This window comes from Calypte anna, chromosome 26 (assembly GCF_003957555.1).
Source record: "Calypte anna isolate BGI_N300 chromosome 26, bCalAnn1_v1.p, whole genome shotgun sequence".
In the NCBI taxonomy this organism is placed as follows: Eukaryota; Metazoa; Chordata; class Aves; order Apodiformes; family Trochilidae; genus Calypte; species Calypte anna.
Genome location: NC_044271.1, coordinates 3128864 through 3156794, shown reverse-complemented (window position 1 = coordinate 3156794; position 27931 = coordinate 3128864). Strand labels below are relative to the sequence as shown.

The window sequence follows — 27931 nt, the reverse complement described above, 5'->3', positions numbered from 1 at the left end:
GCACTCTGGATTTTTCAGATGTCTTTAATCACACATGCAGGAGAAGTATCTAGATACACAAACTGTGAATGTGTCATCTAAAAATTCTTATTTTTATTTCTGCTGCTGTTTGGTTTCCCAGTACAGAAGGTATGGCCCAGAGACCATTTTCCAATTGTCGATGTGATTAAACACCATCCTTTAAAATTTCCACCATGGAATGGCTTCAGCCCCAGGGTCCGTTGTCCAGGTTGGCTTTTTTTAGCTTCCATTTCTGGGCCAAAGGCTCAAAGAAGAAAGAAAGAGGCGAGATGAGAGCACAGGCTCCAGCAAAGAGGAAAGAGCAGGCATATGTCTGGGTGTAGTCATACAGCCAGCCTGCAGGAGAAAAGATTGTTAGTAAAGCTGTTGAATTTTTCTCACTGAAAAAAATCATTAGGGGAGGTGGGTGGGAAGCAAAGGATGTGTGTTCTCATTCAAGAATTCCTCAAATATTTTCTTTAAATGATCTTAACTCTTCCCATGCCTGCTGCTGGGTAGCATTTATGTGGATGGTTAGGGCTGTAGCCATTGCCAGGGGTACTTGTAGGTCATTCCTTTTGGACATGCAGTGGGCATGGGTTTGAATTTGATTGCATTCCATCCCTGACTTTTTATGGTTTTCCCCCCTGTCTTTCCCCCAGCCAAAAACCACTGCTGCAGCAGATGGAAGCTCCCATTGGATTCTCCAGAAGTCTTGCATGTGTTTGCAACATCTGGGCTGCAAACTCCACACTCTCCAGTGCTGCTTCCTTGGAAACAGACCCTGTTTGGTGCAACCTGTCTCATCTGAGCCACCCCAGGCCAGGACCTTGAAGTGAACTTGCTTAAAAGCAGTTTTTTCAGCACTTAAAAGGAAAAACAGAAATTCCCTGGAGGAATCTGGGAAGGAAGCAGGTCACCTTTTAAAGTCACCTCCAAGTGTTTTATTTCGTGATAGTGTTATCATCTCCTGCCTAGACAATCATCTTAAAAGTGGATAATTCTGCCATTTGAACTGAAAATGTACAAAGTGGGGGGAGTTGCTGTTGTGTGTGCTATAGGGGATGGTGGCTAAGCAGCTGAGCCACATCTGCTGCTGCTATAAAAATACAAAACATCTCTCTGGACTTGCCTGATTTACAGGCAAGATCTGGCTTAAATTTGGGATTCTGCAAAGCAGCTGTGGTTAGGAAGGAAAATAATATAGTCCCCAGAGACCCCAGCCTCAACCATGCAGTAACTTCACTGGGTCATTCAGATGTGGTTTTGGGGGATATGGTTTAGGGGAGAACTTTGTAGAGTAGGGTGATGATCCCAACCTGAAAGATTCTATGAAATGCAGCCAGGGAGATGTGGGCTTGGGGATAAACCAGAGGTGGCATCTGTGGCTTTGCTGCAGGTTGGGATGGCCACAGGAGAGGTTTAGAATCAGGACAAACTGCTTTGCCCTGCCTCAGTGTCAGGTTCACCTCTTGGTTTTATTTCTCAGGGCTGGGTTTGGAGCTGCTGGCTGTGGGAAAGAAGGAGCCCAGGGTGCTGGGCTGGGTGAGGTGGGTGGCTCTGCCCTGACCCCCTTCTGTTTTGGCTGCATGGTTGATCTTCCAAGGTGGGATTAGTTTGGCTGTCTGGAAGTCTATGGGAGCTGGACATAAGAGCTGCTCACCCTCTGTAAGCTGTAGTGGACAAGGTGCTCTAGCTGAGCTCTGTTTTATTGAAATTATTTTCATTTTTCTGGGGGGTTTAGGGGCTGGAAGACCAGTGTTGCATCCTCCCTGGCTTCACAGCAGTCATCTTCCACCACATACCCCCCAGCCTTAAGCAGGTGCACTGTCTGTGCCCCAGATCCTCATAAAAAACCAAAACCAACCAACCAACCAAATAATTCTTGCTGCAGAAAACTGAATTAAAAACTCATGGTGTGCAAACTCCAGCAGAGTTTCTGCAAGCAGAGTTGGTAAATTCATGGCACTTCAGTTGTCCACATCCATGGCAGGTGCTCATGCTGCTGATCTGTAATCTGAAATTTTGTGGATTCTGCTGCCTTGAGGAGTGTGAAGAGGAGGTAAAATTTAGATGAGAGTAATGAAATGCCCATGGCTTCCCAGCTTTCCAGTGTCTCCATCCTCTTCCCCTTCACCTTGTGGATTTGCTGGGGCTGGAGTCTTTGTGTGCTGGTTGCTGGAACAGATTTTGTAATCTTGTTTTGTTTTCCTTTAATAGTTTGAGTCACTGATTAGTGCTGCTTATAGAACAAAATGATGCTTTCTCTCCTTAGCTCACTAAAATAATGTTGTTCTGGTTTGGTTTTTTGTTTTTTTTTTCCCCAGCATGGCAGAAGCATCCAGGAGTGCTGGTGGATGAGGAGCTACAAAGGAGCCTTGAAACTTTTCACCCCAGGCTTTTGGCTGCCTCTGGACTTCAAGGCTTTTACTTAAAGAGCTTTGCAGGTAAGTCACCTGTCACCTTTTCGTTGTGCTGGGCTTTGTTCTAAGGTGCAAAATCAGCATTTTCTAACCTTGGTGCTTTTCCTTGTGCCTTGGGTTTTGCTGCCTGAAAAATAACTTGAGTTTTCTCAACTTGTAGCTCTAAAGGTAAGGTTTAGGGAGGTCAGCAGCATCGAGACCCCAGGCTCTCCCAGGGCATCTGAATCCTGGTTTTTGTTCTGCAAGGAGCGGATGCTTTTGGCCCCTTAATGAGCAGTGCCTGGTTGTAGTAACTTTTCATAAGGCAGCTGTACCGGAAAATTGCAGAATTTATCTGGGATCACCAACCTCCACCCTGAAGCCAGAGTTCTTCCCCTCTCTCTGCCCATGGTGAGACAGATCAATGACAGTTGTGCTTCTCTGCTTTATTTGTCCTTTATTTAAGTAGTATTAAGAAGACTGATTTCCATGGGGAGCTTTTTTTGCAGGCAAGCCTCTTGCTTTACAAATTCCAGACCAGGAGTGGTTTAGCACTTGCAGAGAGTTCCCCATGAACAAGAGGAGATTGGGAGCAGCTGAAAACATCCCTGCTTTGAGCACGGGTGATGCATGGATTGGAGAGAGCACAAAATTATTGAGCTCTTCTCATCATGGATGTTACTGTGGCAGGGAATTTACTGGCCTGGTTGTACAGGGATTGCTTGCTAGGGGATATCCATCTTGTATCAGCAGAAGAGATCTTAGTTGAGACAGGCTGTAGATCACAGTGACAGTGTAAAGCAGACAGGCAAAGAGACGCTTTAGTTGCTCAAAATTTTTTCCATCCACAGAGCTTTCCCAATCTGGAAATACTGATTAGGGAAATTTATTATTATTTGGTCAATAAATAAATAAAAATAAATTATTTGATTTTTTTTTTCATATCCTTGCAGTGTTGCTAAAACATTTTTGTGCATGGATTTACCTGCTCTTTGGCATCTGGGAGCAAAGTGCCTCTGCAGGTGTGGGGCAGCTGATAGCAGGGGGCAGGAAGCAATAAATGATGAGCAAGATGCCAGGTTTTCTGCAGGAGATTCTTGCCAGGTGAGGGACAGGACATTGTTCCTGCTGATATTTGACCTTGCAGCTTTTTTTCTAGTTTGTTTGCATTTTGAGGATGGAGGAAGAGCTCAGCTCCAGCTCTGGTGAGGTGTGTGGCTAAAGTCCACTGGGGGGAGGAAGAGCTTTCTCCTGGACTAGAGAGGAGAACAAGTCCCCAACTGTGTCCAGTTCTGGAGTCCCCAGCATAAGAAGGACATGCAGCTCTTAGACTGAGTCCAGAGGAGGCCGCTGAGATGATCCAGGGGCTGGAGCAGCTCTGGGGTCAGGCTGAGAGAGTCGGGGGTGTTCAGGCTGGAAAACAGAAGGCTGCAATGGGGAGACCTTAGAGCATCTTCCAGTGCCTGAAGGGGCTCCAGGAAAGATGGGGAGGGACTTGGGACAAGGGCCTGGAGGGATGGGATGAGGGGAAATGGCTTTAAACTGGAAGAGGGGAGATGGAGGTTGGAGGTGAGGAAGAAATTGTTTGTTGTGAGGGTGCTGAGCCCCAGGGTGCCCCCAGAAGCTGTGGCTGCCCCATCCCTGGCAGTGTTGAAGGTTGGATGGGGCTTGGAGCACCCTGGGCTGGTGGGAGGTGTCCCTGCCCTTGGCAAGGGGATTGGGACTACATGAGTTTTAAGGTCCTTTCCAACCCAAACCAGTCTGGGGTTCCATGAAGGTCTGCATAAGCTGAGAGCAGAGATGCTTCTGAGTGCTTGAAATCCCCCATCTGCTCCAAGCTGCCCCAGGTTGCTGGCAGAGGCAGAGCAGGAAAGGCTTCTTGTCCTCCTTATCTCTGGGCCCAGAAGCTCTCGTGGCTGAGCTGTGTAATCTACTTCAAAACAAGAGATTGCTGAGGCTTCTCCTGTGACTGTGCTCTGTGTGGGGTTGGCTGCTGCTTCCCATTCTGCTCCAGGTCTCCTCTGTGCTCCCTCTGGACCAAGTTGAATGTTCCAACACCCTGCTAGGGAGCTCAAGTCCAGAGTAACAGGGTCATTACTCTTCTGCTGCAGTCAGAGTTAAAAGGTGGGTTTAGCCTCCTTTGTAGTTTTTTCTCCATGTAGCTTTTTTCCACACTGCTTGTTGGGTTTGGTTTTTTTGTTTTGTGTAGGTTTTTTTTTTTTTTTGGGGGGGAATTCTCCAGGAAAATACTGCCTATCCATAGAGATAGATTTCTGAAATATGATGGGGTTTGTTTGTTTGTTTGTTTTCTGCTTGGACAGAAACTTCATCTTTGGATGCTGGAAGCTCACTGGATGGCTGCAGTGGGTATAAATTAGAGAGAACATGAGAGTTACCTGCCAGAGGAGGTCCACCCATGGCTGCAGTCCCAGCAAAGAAAGCAGCAAACCCCAAGTAGCTGTGGAGCTTTGGCACCCCCACTAGATCCACCTGTTTGTAAACCAAATGGATAATTGTCCATCAAGGTCATGTGAATCTGCAAGCCCAAGAGAAGTATTGTATTTATTTTAATTCTTTTTCCCTAGGAAGTTTCCAGTTTTGCGAGGCCTTTGAACCTGTTGGTCTGCTCCAGCCTGGAATCACCTCCTTAAGGTCAGGATGGAAATTCCTGGAGTTCCAGGACTGCTAAGGTCCTGGGGTGCTAAGACTTTTGAGGAAGGTCTTTGAAGTTTTGAATTCCTTCCCAGAAAAGAAAAAAAAAAAAAAAGCAAATTATGATGATAACTCTCTCCCTGGATCTTGCCACAAGTGTTCGAAAGAATTCCCAGATCTGGAGCAGATCCCTCTTTGAGACAAGAATATCTATTTATTCCTCTGAGCTGGAGGAGTCTCCTTCAGAAAGGAGGATGTGGAAGGCAATTAGCAGAGCTGGGGCTTTAAAAACAAGCAAGAAACCCCCAGTGTGTTGATGGCATCTGGGCTGTGGATACCAGTAAGTGGGTTGGAGAGGAGATCTGGGGCTCTCCAGTGGCTCCAACTGGGAAAACTGGAGGAGGGAAGAGCCCTCTCATGTGAGTCTGCAGCCCCCTGGGGTGCTTCAGCTTCATGAAAGGGTGGTCATATAATTCTAGGATCCTGTTGGAAGTGCCACATACTACCTATTTGATATATATAGTATATATACACATAGATTACTTTCATATATGTATATATATATAGACATATTTTAATGAAATCTCTTACTCACCAGCACAGGGAGGACCAGAGCCATGAACCCCCCACAGGAAACAGCAAAGGCCACTGCATAGGTCATGAGCAAGGGGAAGGTGGTGGCCAGAGGACACAGCAGGTTGGTGATCCCACAAAGGACAAGGTAAGCAACGTGGTAGTGATACTTCTTGGTCCAGTTCTGGTCAGCCACCCAGCCTGAGAGGAGCTGGCTGACTGTCTCCGTGATGCCTGAGGGGAAAGGAGTTCACCGGAACCTCAAAAAAGATGTAAAATTTTCTTTGGTTGCCATTTTGCACTGCCTCAGTCTGAAACGTGTCCACATGCTGCTGGCTGTAGGAACACAACCACAAAGGGCTGAATTGCTGGGAGGCTTTTAGGTGCTTTTTAGGCTGTTCTAAAATTAATTATTTATTTTTATATTATTATTATTCACCTTGGTGCCTGCAATTGTCATGTGCCATAGCAGTCTGTAAAAATTCCATTAATTTCTGCACTCAGCAGAAAGCCCTGAACTGCCCTGCAGTAAAACCAAGGAAGATAATCTGTCTGCTTGATCTCTTTGTCAAGATAGAAAAAAAAAAAAAGCAGATTATCAATCTGCTTGTTAGATTTTTATTTTAACAGAGGCCCAGCAGACTTCTTGATGCTTGGTTTTTACATTTCTCAAATGTCGTTTGCTGGAGTTCAGAGCAGCACTTGCTGCATTTTGGTTTAAAAGCTCCACAAACTTTTTGGTACATTATTTGATGAACTGAGATGAGTGCTCACTGGCAGCTCTGTCTTGCACACTGTGGCCTCCTTTTCTTCAGAATGTAGATGAATTGCTTTTAGATACCCCTCATTTCTGTAATATTTACGTAGTCAATTTTATTTTTGTGCAATAAAATATTTTATAATGACTGAGGTTGGAGCACTTTCTTAACCTGATGCAACTTTAGTGTTAATCTCTGGTTATTATCAGGCATGGTTTTGATTTTTGATGGGTTTTGGGTTGTTTTTTTATTCCTCTTGGAAATGTATGTGCCAAATCCAAATAGCCAGAGCCAGATGGGGTATTTTTTTCCCCATATATTGATTTTTTTTTCTCTCTGCCCCCACATTCCTGGATCAAACTGGAGGTTTTGGAATGCTGACTGACTCGGGATTTCTGTGACTCTTGGGTTGAAGTAAAGCAGAAACAGTGGAGGGAAGGTTTGGGAGGACAGATAGCACCTTTCTAGCTGGGAAGTTGTGTTTATTGGGTGCAGCCAGGGTGGGGGATCATCTGCTTTGGGCTGAGAGGACCACTCACCACCTGAGAGTGACTTTGTACATGTCCAAAAGTAACAATCTTCAGAAAAGGGGGATCAGGGCTGTGATGAAGCTTTTCACGACATATATGGGACCTTTTCTTTGGCCAGATTTCTGTTGCTTTTCCTTCCTCTTTTGGCATCATCTTCATGATAAATGCGTTTAAAAGATTCTTTTGCCTACCAGCTACGGAAACGAGGTAAGAGGCATCATGCTGCTGATTCCAGTATCCTGGCTCTTGCTACCAAGTGGAAGGTGGGCACGAAGTAGGCCAAGTGGCTGAACAGAAAAGACCAGGTGAAAATGCCAAAGAGGGATCCTTCAGAGGGAGAAGTCAAGGAGAGGCTCTGAGCTTTCTTTTCGGTTAGTGGAAGGGTTTTGGAGGTTCTCTTGGCCTGGTGGTTGTTTCTAGCAAGCTGGTGTCCACATGGGGTTTCTCAAGACCTTCCAAAGCTGGTGTAGCTGCTGAGAGCATCTCTGCCATAGGACATCATGAGTCCCTCTGTGGTGGAGTGTCCTGTGCACTGTGAAGCTGTGCTTCCTGGGGAATGGTTTCATCTGAGCATCCAGGAAGGGTTTCTGAATTCTTCTTTTCCACTAAAGACCCGTGGTCTGGATTTTTAGCAGAGGAGCTTTGGGGTGATTGGGTGCTGATGGGCCTCAGCAGCATGCTGGAAGGCACAAGGTTTAACATGATGCCTCCAAAAATCAGGAGAGTACCTGAGGGAAGACAAATGATGCTTTTGTCTTGCCATGAGAAGGAGAAGCCAGAGGGAATTATTTTTCTAGAACAGGATATAGCTTAATTTGGACTAAGTCGTAAGGAGGAGTATCTTACAGCAGCTTTTGTTCCTCTTTTTCTAGCTGGAAGTCACTTTTACTGGAATGCACACCCCAAACCCAGACTGGGATGCATACACCAAATACAGAGCTGGGGTTTGGGAGGGGTTTTGTTTTTGTTTTGTTTGCCTCATTAGAAATCCACTGCATGAGACAGACTTTCCAGTTGGCCTGGAAAAGTGTGGTGAAAGCAGGGATTGTCAGGGTTGGTTTTGGTTTCTCAGATCTCTGGCTTAACTTCAGTGACTGCTGAAGTGTTTTAGCATTATGCAGACAATCTCCAACTATTCTAGAAGAGGCTGAGTCATCCCGATTCTCAGTTTTATAAAGATCATAATCATAGAGTGGTTTGGGTTGAAATGACCTTAAACCCCCCCAGTGCCACCCCTGCCATGGTCAGGGACACCTCCCACCAGCCCAGGTGCTCCAAGCCCCATCCAACCTTCAACACTGCCAGGGATGGGGCAGCCACAGCTTCTGGGGGCAACCTGGGGCTCAGCCCTCACACCAAACAATTTCTTCCCCATGTCCAACCTCAATCTCCCCTCCTCAAGTTTTAACCCATTTCCCCTCATCCTCTCCCTACCCTCCCATGTCCAAAGCCCTCCCCCAGCTTTCTTGGAGCCCCTTCAGATATTGGAAGGTTGCTCTGAGCTCACCTGGGAGCCTCCTCTTCTCCAGGCTGAACAACCCCAATCCCTCAGCCTGGCTTCCCAGGGAGGTGCTCAGCCCTCTGAGCATTTCAGTGGCTCTGCCCTGGACACATTCCAGGAGCTCTGTGTCCTTCTGGTGTTGGGGACTCCAGACCTGGACCCAGCACTCCAGGTAAGATCCCCTTATGCTACCTTATCCTCAAACTCCCTCTTAGCACTGATGAATTTGGACAAAGGGGGGAGATTGCCCTCACCTTGCCAGCCATAAAACTCGATGAGAAGCTGAGTGAAAGGTGCAATCAGAAAGGTCATCCCCATCCCAGAGCGGGCGATGGCATTGGAGAAAGCCAAGCGTGTCCTGCAGCGTTTGGCAATCATCACTGCAGCTGCCTGGTAAAGGCAGGAGAAGCCCATTCCTGGGGAAAAGGTAGAAATAAGATCTCCAGGACCAACAAAAGGAATTGCTTCATAGCTTGAGTTTTTTAGGGATTTGAAGTCACACCCATCCCAAGCTCGGTGTTGCCATAGTAGAGCTCCTCTGCAGGGTTCCTGGGCTGGAAGTGGTAGAGGGGACAGAAAGATCTCATGAGTGGGATTTAATATGGAGGGGTTGTTGAGGATGGCATTTCTAGGGAGGGTTTTAAAAGGCCAGAATTCATGTTGGGTCAGAGAAAAAGAGGCAGGTTAGTTAAGTCTAGCATGTTGAAGATGGTATTTTGTGCTCCTGAGCATGAAGCTCCGGGGTTTCACAGAATCCCAGACTGGTTTGGGTTGGAAGGGACCTTAAAGCTCCCCCAGTGCCACCCCTGCCATGATCAAGGACACCTCCCACTAGCCCAGGGTGCTCCAAGCCCCATCCAACCTTCAACACTGCCAGGGATGGGGCAGCCACAGCTTCTGGGGAAACCTGGGCCAGGGGCTCAGCACCCTCACACCAAACAATTTCTTCCTCATTTCCAACTTACATCTCCCCTCTTCAGTTTAAAGCCATTTCCCTTCATCCCATTGCTCCAGGGCCTTGTCCAAAGTCCCTCTGCAGCTTTCCTGAAGCCCCTTCAGGCACTGGAAGGTGCTCTAAGGTCTTCACACCACATCTACACAGGCAGCTGCCTGCTTGAACATCACAGGAGCTCCTTTTACTCATTTTGCCCAGGGAGTTCTTGCCTGACCATGAGTCCCTGGTTGCTCACCCAGGAGAAGTCCCATGGAGATGAAGAGGAAAGGGATGCTAGTGGCCTGGGTGCTCAGCAGGCAGCCATCCTCCCACCAGGACAGCCCCAAATGATGGAGTGTTGGTCGCTCCCCGAGCCTCCTGCAGCCACGGACACCACTGGGCTGGAAGGGAAAAGGAGAAATTGTGAGCTGAAGGTGCAAATGATGCTCTGCAGGGCTTGGGGATGTGTATGTGAGAGTTGTAGCATCTGGTGAGTGGCCTGGAAGGGAGGAAGAACACAAGAAATTTCTTTTGGGTTAATATTGAGGAGAGAGTCCAAGAGACCTTGTCTTGTCCCCTAGGAGCTCAGGGGGAGGAGTTGAAGGCCCAGATGTCCTGAGCCTGCTTCTTAATGCACCCAATTCTTCATGACCAGGAATTATTCATCAGCAGGTTTGCTTGGAGGCCTTAACATTGCTTTGCCCTGGGTGTGGGTGATAAACCTGCTCCAATGTAGTGTCGTGTCCCAATCCCCATCCTTTGCCTCTGCTCCTGCCAAGACACCTGGGTAGGAGCTGTGTCTAGCTTGTGGGACTCTGCAATGAAAGATCGGGATCTGCAGAGCATCTTCAGTGCCCCATGGAGAGAGCTGGAGGTAGAAGTGCTGCCCAGCCCTGCCAGATGCCAAGCTCACCTCCTAGGAAGCGCAGGAGGACATGATGGAGCCAATCCAGCTGACTTGCTCAGAGGAACCTCCCATCTCCTCTTGGAAAACCACGAAGAAAATCCCAAAGGTCTTGAGCATCCCTATCACCATGACGTTGACCTGGATTGGGGAAGCAGGAGGAGGTGAGAGCCAAAGGGCTCAGGCAGGAGGTAAAAGCTTTTTTCTTCTGCTCTTCTTGGGTGAGGGATTTGTTGTGGTTGGGGGAGAAACAACATAGGACATGTTAACTGGTGGGGGGGGGATCAGGTTGGGCTGGTGGTGGCCATGCTAGGGTTTGTTAACAAGGCCCTCAAAAAACCTTCTGTGAAAATCAGCTTTTCTAAAGGAAAGGAACAGACTCCCACCAGAGCCTGCCTCTTGTAGAGTTGGTTCTTTTTGGCTTGTTTTTTTTGCTCTATAAGTTATTTTTTTTTAATACTAAAGAATAACCTAAGGGGTTGGAGCACTCTGAAGGGTCACCAGGAGCTGAGGAGGTGTTAGGCAGAGCATGGATGGACATTGGCCGGAGCGGTTTCCCCCACTTGTCCTGCCATGGGGCCAAAGGACAGTTTCTGTCCTTAATTCTAACTCACTCCCTTCTGAACAGCAGGGAGTGGTTAATTATCAGCAGGGAGTTCTTTGTCTGGAGAGAAGCAGGGAAGGCTTCCCTAGGTGGGGGATGGTGTTGGCTCCATCACAGATGGGAAGGTGTGAGTGTGGTGTGGAGAATTCAGAGTCACAGAATAGCCAAGGTTGGAAGGGACCTTAATAAGGAGATAATCTCCTCCAACCTCCCATGGGCAGGGACACATCTCATCCAGACAAGGATTCTCCAAACACCACTTCAACTGGCCCTGAACACCTCTAGGAAGGGGGCAGCCACAGCTTCTCTGAACAATCTGTTCAGTCTCACCACCTTCCTCCTGTAGAACTTCTTCCTAAGATCCAGTCTGAAACCTTTTCTCCTGTGCAGGCCAAGGGCCGGGTCCTGCACTTTGGCCACAACAACCCCATGGGGAGCTCCAGGTTGGGCACAGAGGGGCAGAAAGGGACCTGGGATTGCCAGGAAGCTGAACATGAGCCAGGAGTGTGCCCAGGTGGCCAAAAATCCCAAGGGCATCCTGGCCTGGATCAGGAACAGCGTTCTTGGATCAGGACCAGGTCCAGGGAAGGGATTCTGCCCCTGTGCTCAGCCTTGGTGAGGCCACAGCTTGAGTCCTGTGTCCCAGTTCTGGGCCCCTCAGCTCAGGAAGGAGAATTGAGGTGCTGGAGCAGGTCCAGAGAAGAGCAAGGAGGCTGTGAAGGGATCCAGCAGAATTCCCTGTGAGGAAGGCTGAGGGAGCTGGGGGTGTTCAGGCTGGAGAAGAGGAGGCTCAGGGGAGACCTCATCACTCTCTCCAACTCCCTGAAAGGAGGTTGGTCTCTTTTCCCCAGGCAGCCATCAGTAAGACAAGAGGTCATGGGCTTAACCTCTGCCTGGGGAGGTTTAGGTTGGATATTAGGAAGGAATTCTTCACAGAGAGGGTAATCAGACATTGGAATGGGCTGCCCAGGGAGGGGGTGGATTCTCCATCCCTGGATGTTTTTAAGAAGAGCCTGAATGTGACAGTGCCATGGGCTGGGAACCACGGGGGGAGTGGATCAAGGGTTGGAGTTGATGATCTCAGAGGTCCTTTCCAACCTGGATGATTCTGTGATTCCTTCAGTTTAAATCAATTGATTAATTAAGTCGCTAACATTACTCATCCAAATATAGTGCCTTTAAGTGGGGTTGAGATTCCTGGTCCTCCTGGGAGAGCGTAACAGATGGGGTGTGAGCTGCCTGCACCTATGCCACTTTTGGGGACACAGCTCAAGCTCCCATCCTCTGCTGCCCCGAGGGATCACCGTTATGGACCATATAAGACACCCTTTGGGGGTCTTCTCCCTGGTGATGCTGTGCCTGAGTAGGGTAAAGTCATCTTGTGGTTCCAAGCCACCTTTTGGACCTGGGCTGCAGGTCGGACACCTTCATTGACACCAATTGAGATGTTTGCAGGTGGTGGGGCAGGGGGCAGGGAAGGTGTGGGCTCTGCTCAGTGCTTGCTGAGCCAGGGGATGGCAAAGCACCACTGTTTTTCCCTCAGCTCAGTGGCACCAGCCCCTCCTGTCCTCTGCTCCCTGTCAGTCACACTCCAGGCTTTCTGCCCTGCCTCCAGGAATGCTGAGGTCCAGTTTGGTCTCTGCTTACCAGGAAGAAGTTGCAGCACCACTCCCCATGCCCACTTTCCATCCGCAGCTCCAGCTCCTGGACTCTTCTTGGCTGGAGGCTCTTCCTCCTTCTTTTCCCCTAGCAATGAGAATTTCAGGACACATTAACACCTTCTTCAGTTGCTGTTTCATTTTGCCTGCCCAAGCTGCCTTCTGTGGAAGCATCAGCTGCCTTGGAATCCTTTTGCTGTTCCTGGGGTAGGCAACCACCAGTGTTTCACCTTCAACTTGCAAAAGATTTCAAGGGTGGGTGATGCTTTTACCAAAACTTTTAGCTTCCAGCTGTGAACTTGGATATGACTGGTGCCTGCAGACCCTGTGGTCTCCTTTCTCCTTCCCACCACTTTGTTGTACTCACTCGAGCTTTAAGGAGTTTCATTTCACAAGCACCTTATTGCTGCATTTGAGTGGAGAGCTGGGTTGGTTTATGCCCACAGCTGGGGTCACCACAGATCTGAACTCTTCACTGTCCTCTGCTCGTCTCCCTTCCAACCTCACCCATCTGGCAGTGGCAGGATCCTGCCCGAGGGACAAATCCAAAATTTTCCTTACCCCCTTGCTGCTCCATGCTGGAAAATCCTCCTGGAGACAGTCAGTGAAACATGTCTTCATTTGCTCCAGGGACTGAATCCTCCATTCTTGACTCAGCAGCCCAAATTCTGCCCCTTCATTCTCCTGTGGTGAGGGTGGTGGTGCCCATCCCTCCCCACAAGTCCCAAAAGGGGACACAGAGCCCGGAAAACGCTGGGACTGGGTGGAGGAAGCCCTTCCTCCTCCTGTCTGGAGGCAGAGCTTGGTTTGTGGGGCCCCAAGGCCAAGAGTCCCTCCCCTTCCCCAGCTGGGAGCAGGAAACTTTGGAGTTTCAGAGCAGAAATCCTCGTGGGAAGGAAAGAGGAGGGGAAAGTTGAGAGTGTTCCAGCTCCAGGCAAAGCCTTGGTCTTGCCGGAGCACTTGGAGCTGGTGGGGAGCAGAAGCTCAATCCCTTGCCTTATATTCACCTGGGAAAATGCATAATTTTAGGAGAGAATAAGCTGAAAAGCTTCAGGTTTTCCAGCTGAAGTGCTGAGCAGCTGGAGAGGAGCAGAGCTTGGGAGTTGGGCAGGGTTGGAGCTGGCTCCACAGAAATACAAACTCCCGGGTAAAGAGCAGCTCCTGCTCTTCCTCCCCCTCTTCCCCTGTTTTCCTTGACCCCAGTTGGGTCAAGGGGTTCCTGAGGGTGGAGAAAAGCTGTTGAATCATGAAGGGTCCTGGTACTGCTCTCTGCTCTCCTCTGCCTTGCTGTAGGCCAGGACACAGGTGTGTGTGTATATAAATATAATGGTGGCTTAATTATTTCTTATTAATTTCCCACACCACACTTTCTAAAAATTCCTTGTTTATAAATACTTCATCCTGACAACTTAAACGCTCAGAGCATTTTATTACATGAAATGGTTCATCATAGAATATTCTAGCAGAATAATGCAACATTTAACCATTCATAATCCATCCTGTGGAAGAGCTTTCCCACTACTGGACCTTGTAATACATTTATTAAGCTTTTATTCAAGTGTTACAGCTTTTGCAGTAAGGTTTAAGGACTGGAAGGGCAGGCAGGGTGCTGGTGGCAGCAGCTGTACTTGGAGCTATGGGATTTCCTGGAGGAAACACTGGGGCTTGAGCTGCTCCCAGCTTCATGGGCTGTCAAAAAGAGGGGAGAACACAGCCCCCTGTCCCTGAGGTTGGAACACACCAGTGGGGCAGATTCAGTGGTGTTTCACATGCAGTTGACTTGTGGAGCTGCTCCTGGTAGTAAAGTCAAAGCAGTGTGATTTCTTTTCTCTCTGCCCCAGCCGAATCTGTCAGCTCATGCTCTGCTGGGAAGTTTCCCCTCCTGACAGCTCCAGGCTGGCACCTTACACACAGGAGGAGTTGGAGTGGAGCTGATTGTTGAGGGGAAAACTTTTCAGCAGGATTGTACTCCCTGCACCATTTCAGCTGCTGGGCTCTGGAGAGAGGGAGGTTAGGATCTGTGAGGATGTTGCCAGCTCCCATTCACTGGGACCAGGCAGGGCCAGCACAGTCAGGTTTGAACTTTGGTCTAAGGTGTATTGTGTAACTCTAGCACAGAACATTTAACTAGGGGAGGCTAAACATTTCCCAGGAGAAATCTCCCTGACTCTCCATATTCTGCTTTTCCCTAGGGAAGAAAGGGTTGGGAGAAGTTACCTCACCTGGTTTAGACACAGGAAACATATTCACAGCAGGAGCAAAGAGAAGGTATCTTTTTGCAGGTCATTTATTGATTTCTCCAACAATAAAGCCACACATAAACACACATACACCTTGTAGTATCTGATCATTACATGAGCTTGGGGAGTGACCCACGTTTCATTCTCAGCAACACAAGTGCTAAAATGTGAGTTGGAGACCCCCGAAAGCTGCAGAGGGGCTGATAAGTAGAGAGGGAGAGAGTCTTCAGCTCAGATTTGTGCTACAAGTACATTCTGCACTGTGGAGGGAGAGAGGTTGTTCAGTGAGAAGGAGCTGGGCTGGAAGTGGAAGCAGAGCACTGGGCAGGTTCCTGAGGGTCAAGATGCCAGCTTGTGCACCGCTACAGTGATGCTGTCATGCTTCTGGATCATGATATTCCTAGAACAAGAGAAGTGCTGAAGTAGTTGAGAGGCCAGGGTGAAGTCTATGCCCACCCATACCGAGTGGGTGCAGCGTGGGCTTTATTAGCTGTGAGGGTTCTGAGTGTGGAAGAAGTAGAGAGTAACCACCCACCACCCCCTGAAAAGTTTCCTCCTGCTTTTACAGCTGTCTCCTTGACGTCCTGCTCATCCAATGAATTCACAAGGACTACTTTCCCCTCAGGGCTTCAGAGCTGGGGCATCACAGAATTTTAGGGGTTAGAAGGGACCTCTGGAGATCATCAGTCCAACTCCCTTGCTCAAGCAGGTTCACCCAGAGCAGGTTGCACAGGACGGCATCCAGGCGTGTTTTCAATGTCTGTAGAGATAAAGACTCCACCACATCTCTGGGCAGCCTGTTGCCAGTGTTCTGTCACCATCAAAAGAAGTTCTTCCTCATGTTTAGATGGAACCTCCTACGTTCAAGTTTGTGCCTGCTGCCCCTTCTCCTGTCACTGGGCACCACTGACAAGAGTCTGTCCCCATCCTCCTGATATCTGCCCTGGAGACATTTATATGCACTGATAAGATCCCCTCTCACTTTTCTCTTCCCCAGGCTGTCTCATCTTTTCCCCATCAGAGATGCTCCCATCCCCTCAGCACCTCTGTAGCCCTTTGCTGGACTCTCTCCAGTAGCTCCTTGTCTGTCTTGTACTGTGGGGGGGCTGAATGGACACAGCTCTCCAGATCTGACCTCACCAGAGCAGATCCTCCCTTGCCCTGCTGGCCACACTCTTCTTGATGCCCCCCAGGATGCCAGTGGCCTTGTCCACCAGGGCACATTGCTGTCTCATGGCCATCAATTCCTCCACACCTGCCATGTTAACTGACGAGGAGGAGAGCTGCTGTGGGGATCTGACAGGGCCCCAGGGTTGGAGAAAGGACAAACAGAGGGGAAAATTATTCCCCCTCCAGCCTAGGCTGCAATCTCACCCGCTGTCTGACTCCAGGCACACCACGGGGGTATCCGTTGGGTCAGACGTGAGCTTGGCTGCCTGCTGGGCCAGGACAGAGATGACCCCTGCATGTTCATCCGAGAGGGTTCCTCTACCTGCAAGAGGGGAGAGGTGTTGGCTGAAGCCACCCCTGCTGTGACACTGCTTGGGGTGCAGCTGCCTCTGGCCCCAGGGGCTGCTCTCTGTTCTCCGCTCTCCCCTGTGGACTGATGCAGTTTCTCCTTTCATTTTTAACTCTCAAACCACCAAAAGGTCTGAACGTAAGGACAAGCTCGATCTGGTGTGTGGGGGAAGCAGAGTGCTGGGGGCAGGAGGGGAACAGAGGGACGCTGGGGACCCCACTGGAGCAGTCTGGGGGAGTCGGGGGGGAGGCAGCATTGGGGCAAAGCCAACTGCGGGGGGGGGAGCCCCCTGTGAGACAGGACACAGTGCCCCCGGACTGGGAGAACTCCCACAGGGCAGGGCCCACTGTCCCTGACCCCGCTAAGGACCTCTAAGGACTGCTGAGTCCTTAGAGGGGCTGGACAGGGTCTGCTGCTCCCCCCAACCACCACCACCCCGGGGATTCCGGTGGGGCCGGGCCCGGTGCCCCCCCGGCCCCGGTTACTTACAGCCCAAGTTGAGCCCCTGCGAGTCAGTGCACAGGACGCCTACCACGGCCGGGCTCTTCATGCTGCCATAAGGGGAAAGAACGCTGGTAACGGCGGTCAGCGCCGGAACGGCCCCGACCCCCGCCCGGCCAGGCCTCAGGCGGCCCCGGACCCCCCGCCAGACCTCGGACCGGTCTCAGCCCAGCCCCTCGCTTCCCCCCCCCGGCGGGGCATGGCCAACCCTGTCCCCTTTTCCCCTCCTCCATGGTCCCTACGTGTCCTCCAGGTGCTGCTCCAGGGTCCCCTCCATGCCGCCGGGCCCAGTACCCCCCACTTCCGCCCTTCACGCCCACTCCTGGCACCGGCTTCACTCACGTGACGCACGGGGCGACGATGGCTCCGCAGGGCCTAAAAGCTTCGCTGCGCGAAGCCGCCCGCCCAGCGCAGCGGAGCCGCGACTCCCGAGCTTCTCCCTCTGCCCTCCGTCCCCACGCGTGCTCCGTGCACGGATCTGGGGGGTGAGCTGCAAACTCAGCCTCTGCAGCCCCCAGACCAGCCCTCCCCGGGAGGCCGTTTCCTTGCGGAGCGAGTGCCAAAATTGTGTTTTATTTTGGTTTGGTTTTTTCTCTATTTTTATACTCCTGAGTGTGTTCGCCGCACTGCTTGGGATTTGCCCGGCAAAATTAAATTCAAGGTGTTTTAATGGCTGTGACCCCCCACACACACCCTCCCCAGCCTATTGCAGCTGGACCACGGCAGGGATGCAGGGACAGGGGGATACGAGGATAGAGGGAGGTGAGGACATGGGGACCTGGGCTGGAGCCAAATATTTGCAGCAAGAAGGGCCACACTGGACAGTTGTAGCATTCCCAAGCTGCAGAGAGATGGCACGAGTGATGCTCAGCACAGTTCTCTTCCTAGAAGCCTCCCCCCAAACCAGCTCCACCACCAGCACTAAGGACCAGGGAACTGTGTTGGTTGAAAAATGACCTTTAAGCTCATCAAGACTCCAACCATTAGTCCAGAGGAGCAGAAAATTGATAGTGAGTGCATCACAGAGCTCACCCACACTAATAAGGTATCTGTTCCCAGCTGCTTCTGGCAGTAGATTTTGTATTGTCAGGTGAGAAAGTTAAAATTTTATTGATGAGAGAAGTGAAATGCAGTGTTTTCTCTATGTTGTTTGTTTTGGGGGATTTTTTTCCCCCATTTTATTTTTCTTTCACCAGGGTGGAGCTGGGAGCTCTCAAGCAGCACCAACCCCCTCCTGCTGCATCCCATCCTGGAAGGATGGATTTGATTTAAATTGCCTTTTTTTTCTTTCTTTATAATTTTTTTCTGTGTTGAGGTTTTTTTGGTTTATTTTTCCCCTCCCCAGGAAGCAATGCAGGACAAAAAATACAAATATTCCCAATGGAGCCCAGGGGGCTGCATGCTTCCCATCCTGTCAGCACCTTCTTAAAGAAACATTCCCACAAAAAAAAATCTAGCATCACAAATTTTTGGTACTAAAGCAAACCCGTAGCCCGATTGTTGGTTCTGTGGATAGGGTTACATGTGAGGGTTAGGGGCAGCAGAAGTTTTCAGTGGTCACTCTTTGCATTTTTTTGCCAGGCCCATTTGTATGGAGATTTTGAGACATATTGAGCAACAATGGGTGCAGACACACCACACAGGGCGTGTGTCCACACACAAAAGGGTGTCGCTATTTACCAAAGGGACGTATTCACACCCAAATGGGGTGGGGGTTTGCTTCACAGGGAGAGTGTTTATTGCCAGGAGGGTGATGCTTCATGCAAAGGGGGTCTGTCCACAACCGAATAGGGTGGGGTTGCCATTACACGGAGGGGGTGTCCACTCAGGAGGGCGGGAGTATAAGCAAAGGGTGCGTGTCCACACCCAAAGTGGGGTTTTATCACACAGGGTGCATTTATTCCAAGGATGGTGGGAATTAACACAAAAGTGGCATGCCCACACCCAGAGGTGGTGGGGTTGGCATTACACGGAGGGTGTGTCCACTCTCAGGAGGCCCGGACTATAGCCAAAGGTGGGGATTGCATCAGAACCATTGCGATTGGATGGGCTTTTGGGATGAGCTGGGATGGTAGCCAGGAGGGTCAGGGGGCAGGTGACTTTTCACAAACACAACAGGAATTTTGTCTCTTGCTGGTATCTTATGTACCTCAAGAAATAACAGCCACAGCATTGGATTCTGGAATGAGCAGATGAGCAGAACACCGTGGGGGATCTGAGGAGTCGGGTGCTGATGAGGATGGCAGTGGCTGGTGTGATGCTCATTGGCAGCACTGGTTGTGGCTTGGTTCCCTGTCCCCTTCTTGTCATTGTGGCCCTGTCCTTTTACTCCTCCCCCCATGGGGGTGGCCTTGCCCTTCTCTCCCACCCCTCCCCCTTTCTCTCTCCCTCATTCTGTTTCCTTTTCTTCGTTTCTCTGGCTCAGTTCAGGCTCTGAGCCTTGTCCCCAACTCTGCTGGGATTTCTGAGGAGTCTAAATGAACATTTTCCTGCCTTCACCCTGAGGGGTGTTGGCAGCCCCTGGGGACAGAGCTCCCAGCTGTGGCCGGAGCAGGGGATGATGTTCTCTGAAAGGCTCCAGCTGGGGCTGGGGTAGCCCAGGTGTGGCCAGTCAGGTTGATGAGGGGGCTTTCCCAAAGGGCTGTGGGGAGGGCAGTGGGGCAGGGCTCAGGTATATAAGCCTCCACCTGTAGGGAGTGGCTCAGTCTGCTTAGGGGTTGTGTTGTGCTTGGAGCTCTACCAGGTGAGAGGAGCAGGGCTGGGGGCTTTTGGCTGGTGCAGTGGTTGTTTGCTCTGTCATGGTATTTTTTTTGGTCCCTAAATGGTAAGGCCTGCAGTGTTCAGCTCTGGAATGAGAGGGTAAGTGGAACACACAGGGGCTCTTTGGAGTTCAGCGTTCTGAAAGAGGTCAGTGTTTACTGATACGGGACTTGCTGGTGGTACTGTTGGTTGGAATTTTTTCATGGCACGTGATGAAGAGGAACCCTGTGGCTACAGGAACATCCCAGACCACTGATGTGGCTATCTTTGTTGACCATGACTTCAGGTGCCCAGCCCTCTGAAAAATAAGTGGAACCAGGTGTGGGGAAGGCCTGGGCAGGGAGGGGGAAAGTTGAGAATTGCAGGGAGGGGTTTCGAAGGCAGTGTAGGGGACAAGGGCTGTCCAGGAGCAGCCCCCTTTGGTCAGGTGGAGGGACCAGGTTAGATTCCAACACGATGCAAACATTGGCTCCAGCCTTTGTGTGTGGTGGTGTGTAGTTTCTGCTGTTTCTTTGTTGTCTTAGAGCTTTCTATGGCCTTAATGTCCTCGTTGTGCTCACAGAGCAACCCTTGCATCTTGGATACCATCCCTAGGCTCTGAAACACCTTATGAACATATTCAGTGATGTGTTGTCTTGCATAACAAGATTCACAACATGGAACAGTTTTGGGTATTGTAGCTTTCTCAAAGGTTGTCTTCTGACATGTTCTTCCTAACGGCATCAGCATTTCTAATTGTGGATCTTCTTAGACTGGAACTTGTTCCCTATATTCTTAGGTCTTGAATCCAGGCTTCTCATTTACCTGTCATCTAAGCTTAGAAAGAAGCTTCTTCTTCTTCAACACACTTGGGGCCACAATGGAGCCTCCATGTGTCACTGTTGCCTCCCTGTATGCCTTCTAGCCCAGCTGTCTTGGATCCTGCAATCACTCATCTTCCTGTGAGTTTCTTCTTGAGGTCAAGTCTTGTGGTTTGCAGTGTTGTGTATTGGGTTGGCCTCAGCATTGAGAGTTTGGTTTGGAGCTCTCCTGCCCACATTGTAGGGTCATGGGCCCTTGGAATTGTCCATGTGTTGAGCACCATTCCATAGAGCAAAGGTTGGTGGGCTGCAGGAGCAGTTATTTCTCAGGTATTGTATTGCTGTTGAAGGCACTGGCCTTTCCTGTTTTTTGTGTTTTCTGGGTGCCCTCCAAGCCTCATTTTGGCACCCCGCAAGGCTGGCAGGCAGATGGGCAAAGGGACAAGGTAAAGGAGTGAGCAGGAGGTGGACATCACAGTGGGCTGCCTATTGTTTGAGGTAATATCTCAGCATGTGCTTTTCCTTGACTTTTGTAGGTGCCATACAAAGCCATGTGTTGAGGAGCAGTTGGAGAAGGTGAGATGGGGCTGGCTCATTCAGAGATTTTACGTCGACTTGGTTAAATGTTTCCCTTTGTTTTTGCAGATGCTGTGTGTGCCATCTTAGGAGCTGGAAGAGCGCTGGAGGTGAGCCGGGATGGTAACAAGGAGGCTTGATCTCCCAAGCAGAGCAGTAATTTTGTGTCTCCTGGTATTTCAGGTGCCAGAAGTTATGGTGGCCATAATGTGTGGAAGGAGAAGGTGAGCATGGCAAGATGGGGGTAATGAGTAGCTTGTGGAAGAGGTTGGTATTTAGCTGACATCCTATTTCTGGTGGCACTGCTGTTTGTTATTGCAGATGACGAGGAGGAACTTGGTAGTTTTGGGAAGATTCCTGTCAGCTGATGCAGGCTACTTTTCTGGCTGGTGCTTCAGAGCCCCAGCCTTTTGAAAGGTAAGAGAAAGGGAGGATGGTTGGGGAGGGTCAGTGTAGAGGGGTCAAGGTTAGGAATTGCAGGGTCGGGTTTTAAAGTTACTGTAGTGGAGTGGGCTGTCCAGAAGCGATGCCCTTTGGGTGGTTGATGGGAACCTGTCCCTCCCTGGCATGATGCTAGTGAGTACCAGGAATTGAATGAGCATTGGAGGTGAGATGGTAGTGAAGAGCTTGTGGACCTAGTGTCTTCTCTCAAGCACAACAATAATTTGCCTTTTATGTGCCCTGAATGACAACTCCTACAGTGTCCAACTCTGGAAAGTGTGGGTGAGTGGGACCCTGCAGGGCTCTTCTGTGCAGCCGAGTTATTCAGAAGAGAATGGGGCTGGCCAATGTTGGACTTATTGCTGGATATTCTAGTAGGTGTTTTGGTGTTGTGGTTATGTGTGCAGGGTTTTTTGGTTTGTTTATTTTGGTTTTGTGGTATGTTTTTTTTTTTTTTTAACTGCAGGTGGCAAAGGGGAACCTTGGAAGTTGAAGATTATCCCAGGCCACTCCTGTTTTTTTTTTATCCTGGCCAACCATGGCTTTGGAGTGCCAGTCCTCTGAAAGATAAGTTGAGGGACCAGTGGTGTAGAGGAGTCAAGGCTGGTGGGAGTTGTGGAAGGGGTTTTGAAGTTAGTGTAGGGGAGAGTGAAGTCTGGGAGCAGGCTCCTTTGGTTAGGTGAAGGAGGCAGGTTAATTTCTAATGCGATGCCAGTGTGGGCAGGACAGCTCCAGCCTTGGTGTGTGGTGGTGTGTAGTTTGTGTTGAATGTCTTTGTCTTTAGAGCCTCCTCAGGCCTTGATGTCCTCTTGGAGCAAGTGCCGCATCTTGGGCATTATCCCTGGCAGGCCTTTATTCATTAGTACAGTCCTAGTCAGCAGCATCTTTTTCTTGTGTGACAAATTAAGTGTAGATAGGTCCTTCAACTGGGAAGTTTCTTGATGGTCATCTTCTGAAACATCATCACCAACTGCCTCAGCATTGTTGGGGAAACAGTTCAGAAATATACAGGTTGTGAGCAATCCTGACTTACTTCATCTTAGGCCACATTGGGTTAATGGTTATTGAGGCCTAGTTAGAGGCTTTCTGAGAATGAGCTAATGGTAAAGAGAACTTAATTGGCAACAGAAGAGGAAAATAATTATTTGAGAAGAATCTTTCTGTGAGAATGGTATGTGTAATTGGAATACAAAGCCACCTGCATGATAAGATGGTGTAAACAAGGCTTCTCTATATAAAGTGAGTGCAAGTTGTTAATAAAGGATTTCATACAATCATTCTGATGTGCACATGGAATCCTTAAGCCTCCGCAGACTGTTTTCCCACACAGCATCATCTCTGGTCGTGGATTTTTCCAGAGTGGGACTTTTTTCCCCTGCATTCTTGCATCCTCAGGTCTTGAAGCCCAGCTTCTTTGGCATCCCTTGATTCAGCCCTTTGCTTCACAGCTGCATCGCTGTAGGTCTTCTTGCCCAACAGTCTTGGACTCCAGAGATATTCTTTACTCAGTGTTCTCTTGAGATCGAGTCTCATGATTTGCAGGGCTGTGTCTTGAATTGGTCTGAGTGTTTGGCTTGGAGCTGCTCTTTCCAGAGGTATAGGGTCAGGGTTTGTTGGAAGAGCCGTAACTGAATAGTTCAGCTGTTGGGCAGCGTTCCAGTGACTTGTGTATCATCGTTTTTCAGATCCCATGTGACAAGGATGTACATGAAAGAGCTGGAGGAGAGAAGAGTGCCATCCAAAGATTATGATGTTGCAGTGAAGGTCCCCCTCCTGGCTACCTGACCGCATTATGGATTGTTTGTCCTTTTGAAGGTGAGAGCAGCCAAGAAAGCAGAATATCTCTTCTGGAGGTGGCTCTGGCAAGGTGAGCAAAGGCTGGTGTGCTGAAGGAGCAGTTATTTCTCAGGTGTTTTATTGCTGTTGAAGGCATTGGCGTCGCCTGTTTGTGTTTTCCAGGTGTCCTCTGAACCTACTTCAGGCACCCCACAAGGATGGCAGGCAGTTGGGTGAGAGGCTGAGGTAAAGGAGCAGGAGGTAGACATCACAGCAGGCTGCCTGTTGTTGGAGGCAATACCTCAGAATGTGCCTTTTGCTTTTACTTTTGCAGGTGCCACAACAATCCTTGGAGGGGCAGAGACACATTTAGGAGTGGTTGGAGAAGGTGAGATGGTGGTGGGCTGGGTCAGCCATGTATTTTACATCAAGTCACCTAAATGTTTCCTTTTGTTTTTCAGGTGCCGTGTGTGCCACCTTTGGAAACAGATGAGTGTTTGAGTTGAGTTGGTAGCAAGAGGTTCATGGGACTGGTGGCTTCTGATCAGCAGAACAGGAACACTTTCTCTTGGTGTTTCAGGTGCCCCGAGCAACGGTGGTGCTAGCGTTCAACTCTGGAACGAGAAGGTGCGTGGTATACCATGGGGCTTCCTTGAGGAGGTGAGTGCGTAGCATGTGTTAGCTGAGGTGGGACTTGTGCCAGTGCTGTTTGTGATATGTGAGTTGGTTTTTTTTCCTTTTCTATGTACAGGGGATGAAGAGGAACTGTCCGACTGGAAGCACATCCCAGTCAAACAATGTGGTTTTCATTACTGACCATGGCTTTGTGCTGCTGTCTCTCTTGAAGATAAGTTGAGGGCCCAGGGGTGGGGGGGGCTGAGCAGAGGAGTCGAGGTTGGGAATTGCAGGTGGTGTTTGGGTGGGTGAAGGGAACAGGTTACTTTCCAGTGTGATTCCAGCATGGGCAGGGCAGCTCCAGCCTTGGTATGTGGGGTTGTGTGTTTTGTGTTGTCTGTCTTTGTGGTCTTAGAGCTTCCTCAGGCCTTGATGGTTCTCTGTGTCCTCACAGAGCAAGTCCTGCATCTTGGGCATCCTCCCTGGAAAGCCTTTCCTGATCAGCACGGCGCTGATCAGCAGTGTGTTATTCCGCACGATGAGTCTAAATTGCAGATCGATCTCTTGACTTGGAAGTTTCTTGATGATCGTCTTTTGCAATGTCATTCTCAATTGCATTGTCATCTGATCTCTGTCCATCCAGTTTCCCTGAGGGGGACTCATTCCCCGCATCCTTGCATCCTCAGGTCTTGAAGACAGCTTCTCGGGCGTCTGTCGCTTCATTCCCTTGCTTTGCAGACACATCTCTGTAGGTCTTATTGCCCAAAAGTCTTGGATTCCAGAGTCCCTCACTGACCAAGTCAGTGATATTGAACATCATCACCATGGTGTGGAACGTGTTTAGTCATTATCATCATAGTGCCATCTGGATCCTTCTTTTCTTGCATCTTGCAGATTTCTTGGTGGGCATCTTTTGTAGTCTTTACGAATGAATAAGCATTTCTGGTCATGAATTTTCCACATCTGCAACCTTGTCTCTGCATCCTTAGGTCTTGATGCTAGTCTTCTTGCACATCTGTTATGTTATTTTGAAGAGTATTTACTGTAACAGGCAGTGTTATATGACACTTGATGTCACCATGGGGCCTCCTTGCTTCACCTGTGCATCCCTGTAGATCATCTTGGCCAACTTCTTGGAGCCTAGAGTAATTCTTGTTTTCTCTTAACGTTGAATCTTATAGTTTGCAGTAGTGTGTCTTGGGTTGGTCTGTGTTTGTGTGTTTGGCCTGGAGCTGCTTTGCCCAGAGTGGAGAGTTGGGGATATAGAAGAGCCATAAGGGTCTCTGGTGATGTTTGTGTGCCTTGAGTTTTTAGGCCACAAATGTACAGTGGTCTTAGGTGGAGCAGCCATAGTCAGGCTGGGTGGGCAGGTGCTTTGATGGTGTTTGAAGGTGATGGGACCCTCATGAGAGGGATTTTCCTGTGCAGTGCAGGAGATTGACCCTCTTAGTAGTTAACGGTTGTATGTGTATGGGTTTAAAGTTTTGGGGCTGTGTTTATTAATGGCATGAGGGTAGTAGTACTCTAGATGGGGTTCCTAACTGGGGTTGAGAGGTCTGGAATTGTCTGTCCATTGTTCAGCATTCCAGTGACTTGTGTAATACTTTCTTTCAGATGCAAAGGACAAATATGTGCTTGTAAGAAGAAACGAGGGAGCAGAATGCAGTCGGGTCAGTCAGTGTGTAGTGTTGGAGGGACTGTGCTTCTGGTAGCTACCTGATTACAGTGTGTGTTTAACTCATTTTGAAGATAGAAGCAGTAAGCAAAGCGGGATAGTCAGTGAAGGTGACTGGGGTGAAGTGAGTGACTAGGGGGACCAAAGAGCAGTTATTTTTTGGGTGTGTGTTGTTGAAGTTAGAAGCATCAGGTGATGTTTACAGGTTCTATTGTAGCCACCATGTGACAATAGAAAATTGCAGAGGCTGGATATTCAAATTGCCAAGGTGAAGGAGTAAGAGATGGGAATTGTTGCAGGCAGGGTGCTGTTTGAGGCAGCATCTTGGTACATTCCTTTTATTTTTTGGAAATGTTGTAAGCAGGCTCACTTGGACGAAGCTGCTAACTGTAGCAAGTAGTCCAAGGTAAGGTCAGTGTCAAAGAGCAGAGAATAATGTGGCTACTCAGTGAAGCTGTTACTTTTTTGCATGAACTTTGTAGGCCACTTTTGGGCCTGGATGAGCATTTGAGGTGAGCTGGGGTAGTAGTGAGGATGAACATGGAGCTGGTGACTTCCTTCAAGTATAACAGTCATTTTTGTCTCGGTGTAGCTTGGGTTCCACAATGACAGGTGCAGTATCTGGCATTGGATGGGTACAGAGCAGGTGAGGGGAAGCCCATGGTGCTAATCACAGAATTACCCCTATTAGAAAAGACCTTCAAGATCATAGAGTCCAACCATTAACCTAACACTGACAAGAACTTAAGCCATATCCCTAAGTGCTATTTCTATATGTCTTGGGGGTGTCTTTAGGGATGGTGGGTACTTCAAGGGATTGTGAAGGAGGTTGTTGCAGAAGAGGTTTGTCAACCCATAGGATTCTTCTGGATGCTTCCTGCTGGCACTCTGCTTTGTGGAAAATGAAGACAAGCCTACAGGAATATACCAGTTACTTGATGTGCCTTTTCTTGAGGAAGGAATCTGATCCCTGGCCTGCTGGGAGACCAGGAACAACTGCCCTTCAGCATAAATATTGATAGAAGATGGGAAGAGAGAGTCCAAACCAGAAATGCCTCTCATTCAAAGATGTTGCATTTTGGAAACTCACCATCAGACCAGATCCCAAAAGAGTCTGTGGAAATCACCAGCAACAAGATTCTTTCCTCCTTCAAAAAAAGGAGAAAGTAATTCTCAAGATGGAAGCACAGCACATCTTTCTCAAGTTGATGGTGTTTCTGGTTTTGTGGTTCACAATCACAGCAGTTGAGATGATGAAAATGCATCCCTCTGCACATTTTGGCACATCAAGATGTATTACAAACTAAAGAGTCCTTTTTGGTAACCTTATATACTGCAGCACTGGGGATTTGTTTGACTCCTGCAGTTTTACCCTCCCTTTTCTCCACCATCCTTCAAAAATTAAAGCCAAAGAGTTATCACAGATATTTTTGTATCATAAATGTAACAAAAACTTGCAGTTTGTACTTTACACAACTGTATCGTTTAGACTGTAACAGCCCCCTAATGCTTTAGATCTCATATTACCTAGTTTAGTTAATTATCTATTCTAAATCTTTAAACAGAGAGACAACTGGATGGTGCAGGTATCTTTGATGTTTTGATGGAGTGCTCTGAACTATGTTTGTCTCCTTCTAAATGGGGTATTTCCCTGGTGGTTTGGTAGCATTTCCTTTGGGCAGCTCTCCTTCCCTGTTGTGTAACACAAAAAATTCCTGGGCAAATTATCCCTGTGTTTGAGTTGGAAAACGTAATGGTATCAGTTAACAGTTGTACAAATTACATGAATGCAGAAAGGAAGTGAATAACTTGCCCATAGAAGTATTTAAATAGGATATGTATAAACATGTGGACACCTCATGAGCAGATGGGGAATTTATTTTTTTACTTTCAGGAGTCATTTTTTCCTTTCAGCTGTGCTGTCTAAGCAGGATGCAGGGCTGCTACTGCCGCAGTGTGTCTGTAGGTGTCTCTTCTGGTACCAGTAGAGGCAGCCATGCAGTGTTCTCTACCCCAGCAGTGGAATAAGGAAGGATGGAAGCTTTTTCTACTCCCAGCAAGAGTGTTGCTTTGATGCTATGAATGTAATGACAAATCCTGCCTAATAGTCTTCATACATGTGTTTTAAGCACTGGAGTTACAGTGGTGAGGGGTAAAGGGCTGTGAGGGCTGTCTGGGATTGAGGTGAGGAGAGAATCTGGGGCCAGGAGGGAATGGGGACATTTTGCTCCAGGGAGTCTGTGTGAGTGTATCAAAGCAGATATTATATGTGTAAATGGGTATTTAAATAATTACTGGCTTGCTGACAGACAGTAGTCCTCTGGAAACAGCATGTGAAGCAGTGAAATGCACTCTCCATTTAGCAACCAGATGTCCCCCATTACTCAGCTGAACTCTATGTTCTTTTTTGTTCTCCTGTAACCAGAAGCAGCCAGTCAGTCAGCCGCTCACTGTTTTTTCTTTTGTTCCTCCAGCAACAAGCTAAGCTGGGGCTTAATGGATAAAAGGTAAT

At 48.9% G+C, this 27931-nt stretch overlaps 2 protein-coding genes across 2 annotated transcripts; both read right to left on the bottom strand.

Moving 5' to 3' along the window:
• Positions 1–78: 78 nt before the first annotated feature.
• Positions 79–13271, bottom strand: SLC16A4 (solute carrier family 16 member 4). Its single transcript, XM_030465579.1, is given in 12 exon segments — positions 79–357; positions 4799–4892; positions 5650–5861; positions 7107–7135; positions 7137–7320; positions 7323–7643; positions 8671–8832; positions 9607–9751; positions 10264–10395; positions 12506–12517; positions 12519–12604; positions 13078–13271. Coding segments are annotated over 12 exon segments (1545 nt in total). The 5' UTR covers positions 13094–13271; the 3' UTR covers positions 79–205.
• Positions 13272–14787: 1516 nt separating this feature from the next.
• Positions 14788–17126, bottom strand: LAMTOR5 (late endosomal/lysosomal adaptor, MAPK and MTOR activator 5). The gene is made up of 4 exons (XM_008499488.2): positions 17019–17126; positions 16765–16826; positions 16131–16248; positions 14788–15156 (listed from the first exon to the last, which is right to left on the bottom strand). Exons 1-4 carry the CDS (start codon positions 17051–17053, stop codon positions 15096–15098), a joined length of 276 nt encoding a protein of 91 aa, XP_008497710.2. The 5' UTR covers positions 17054–17126; the 3' UTR covers positions 14788–15095.
• Positions 17127–27931: the final 10805 nt, after the last annotated feature.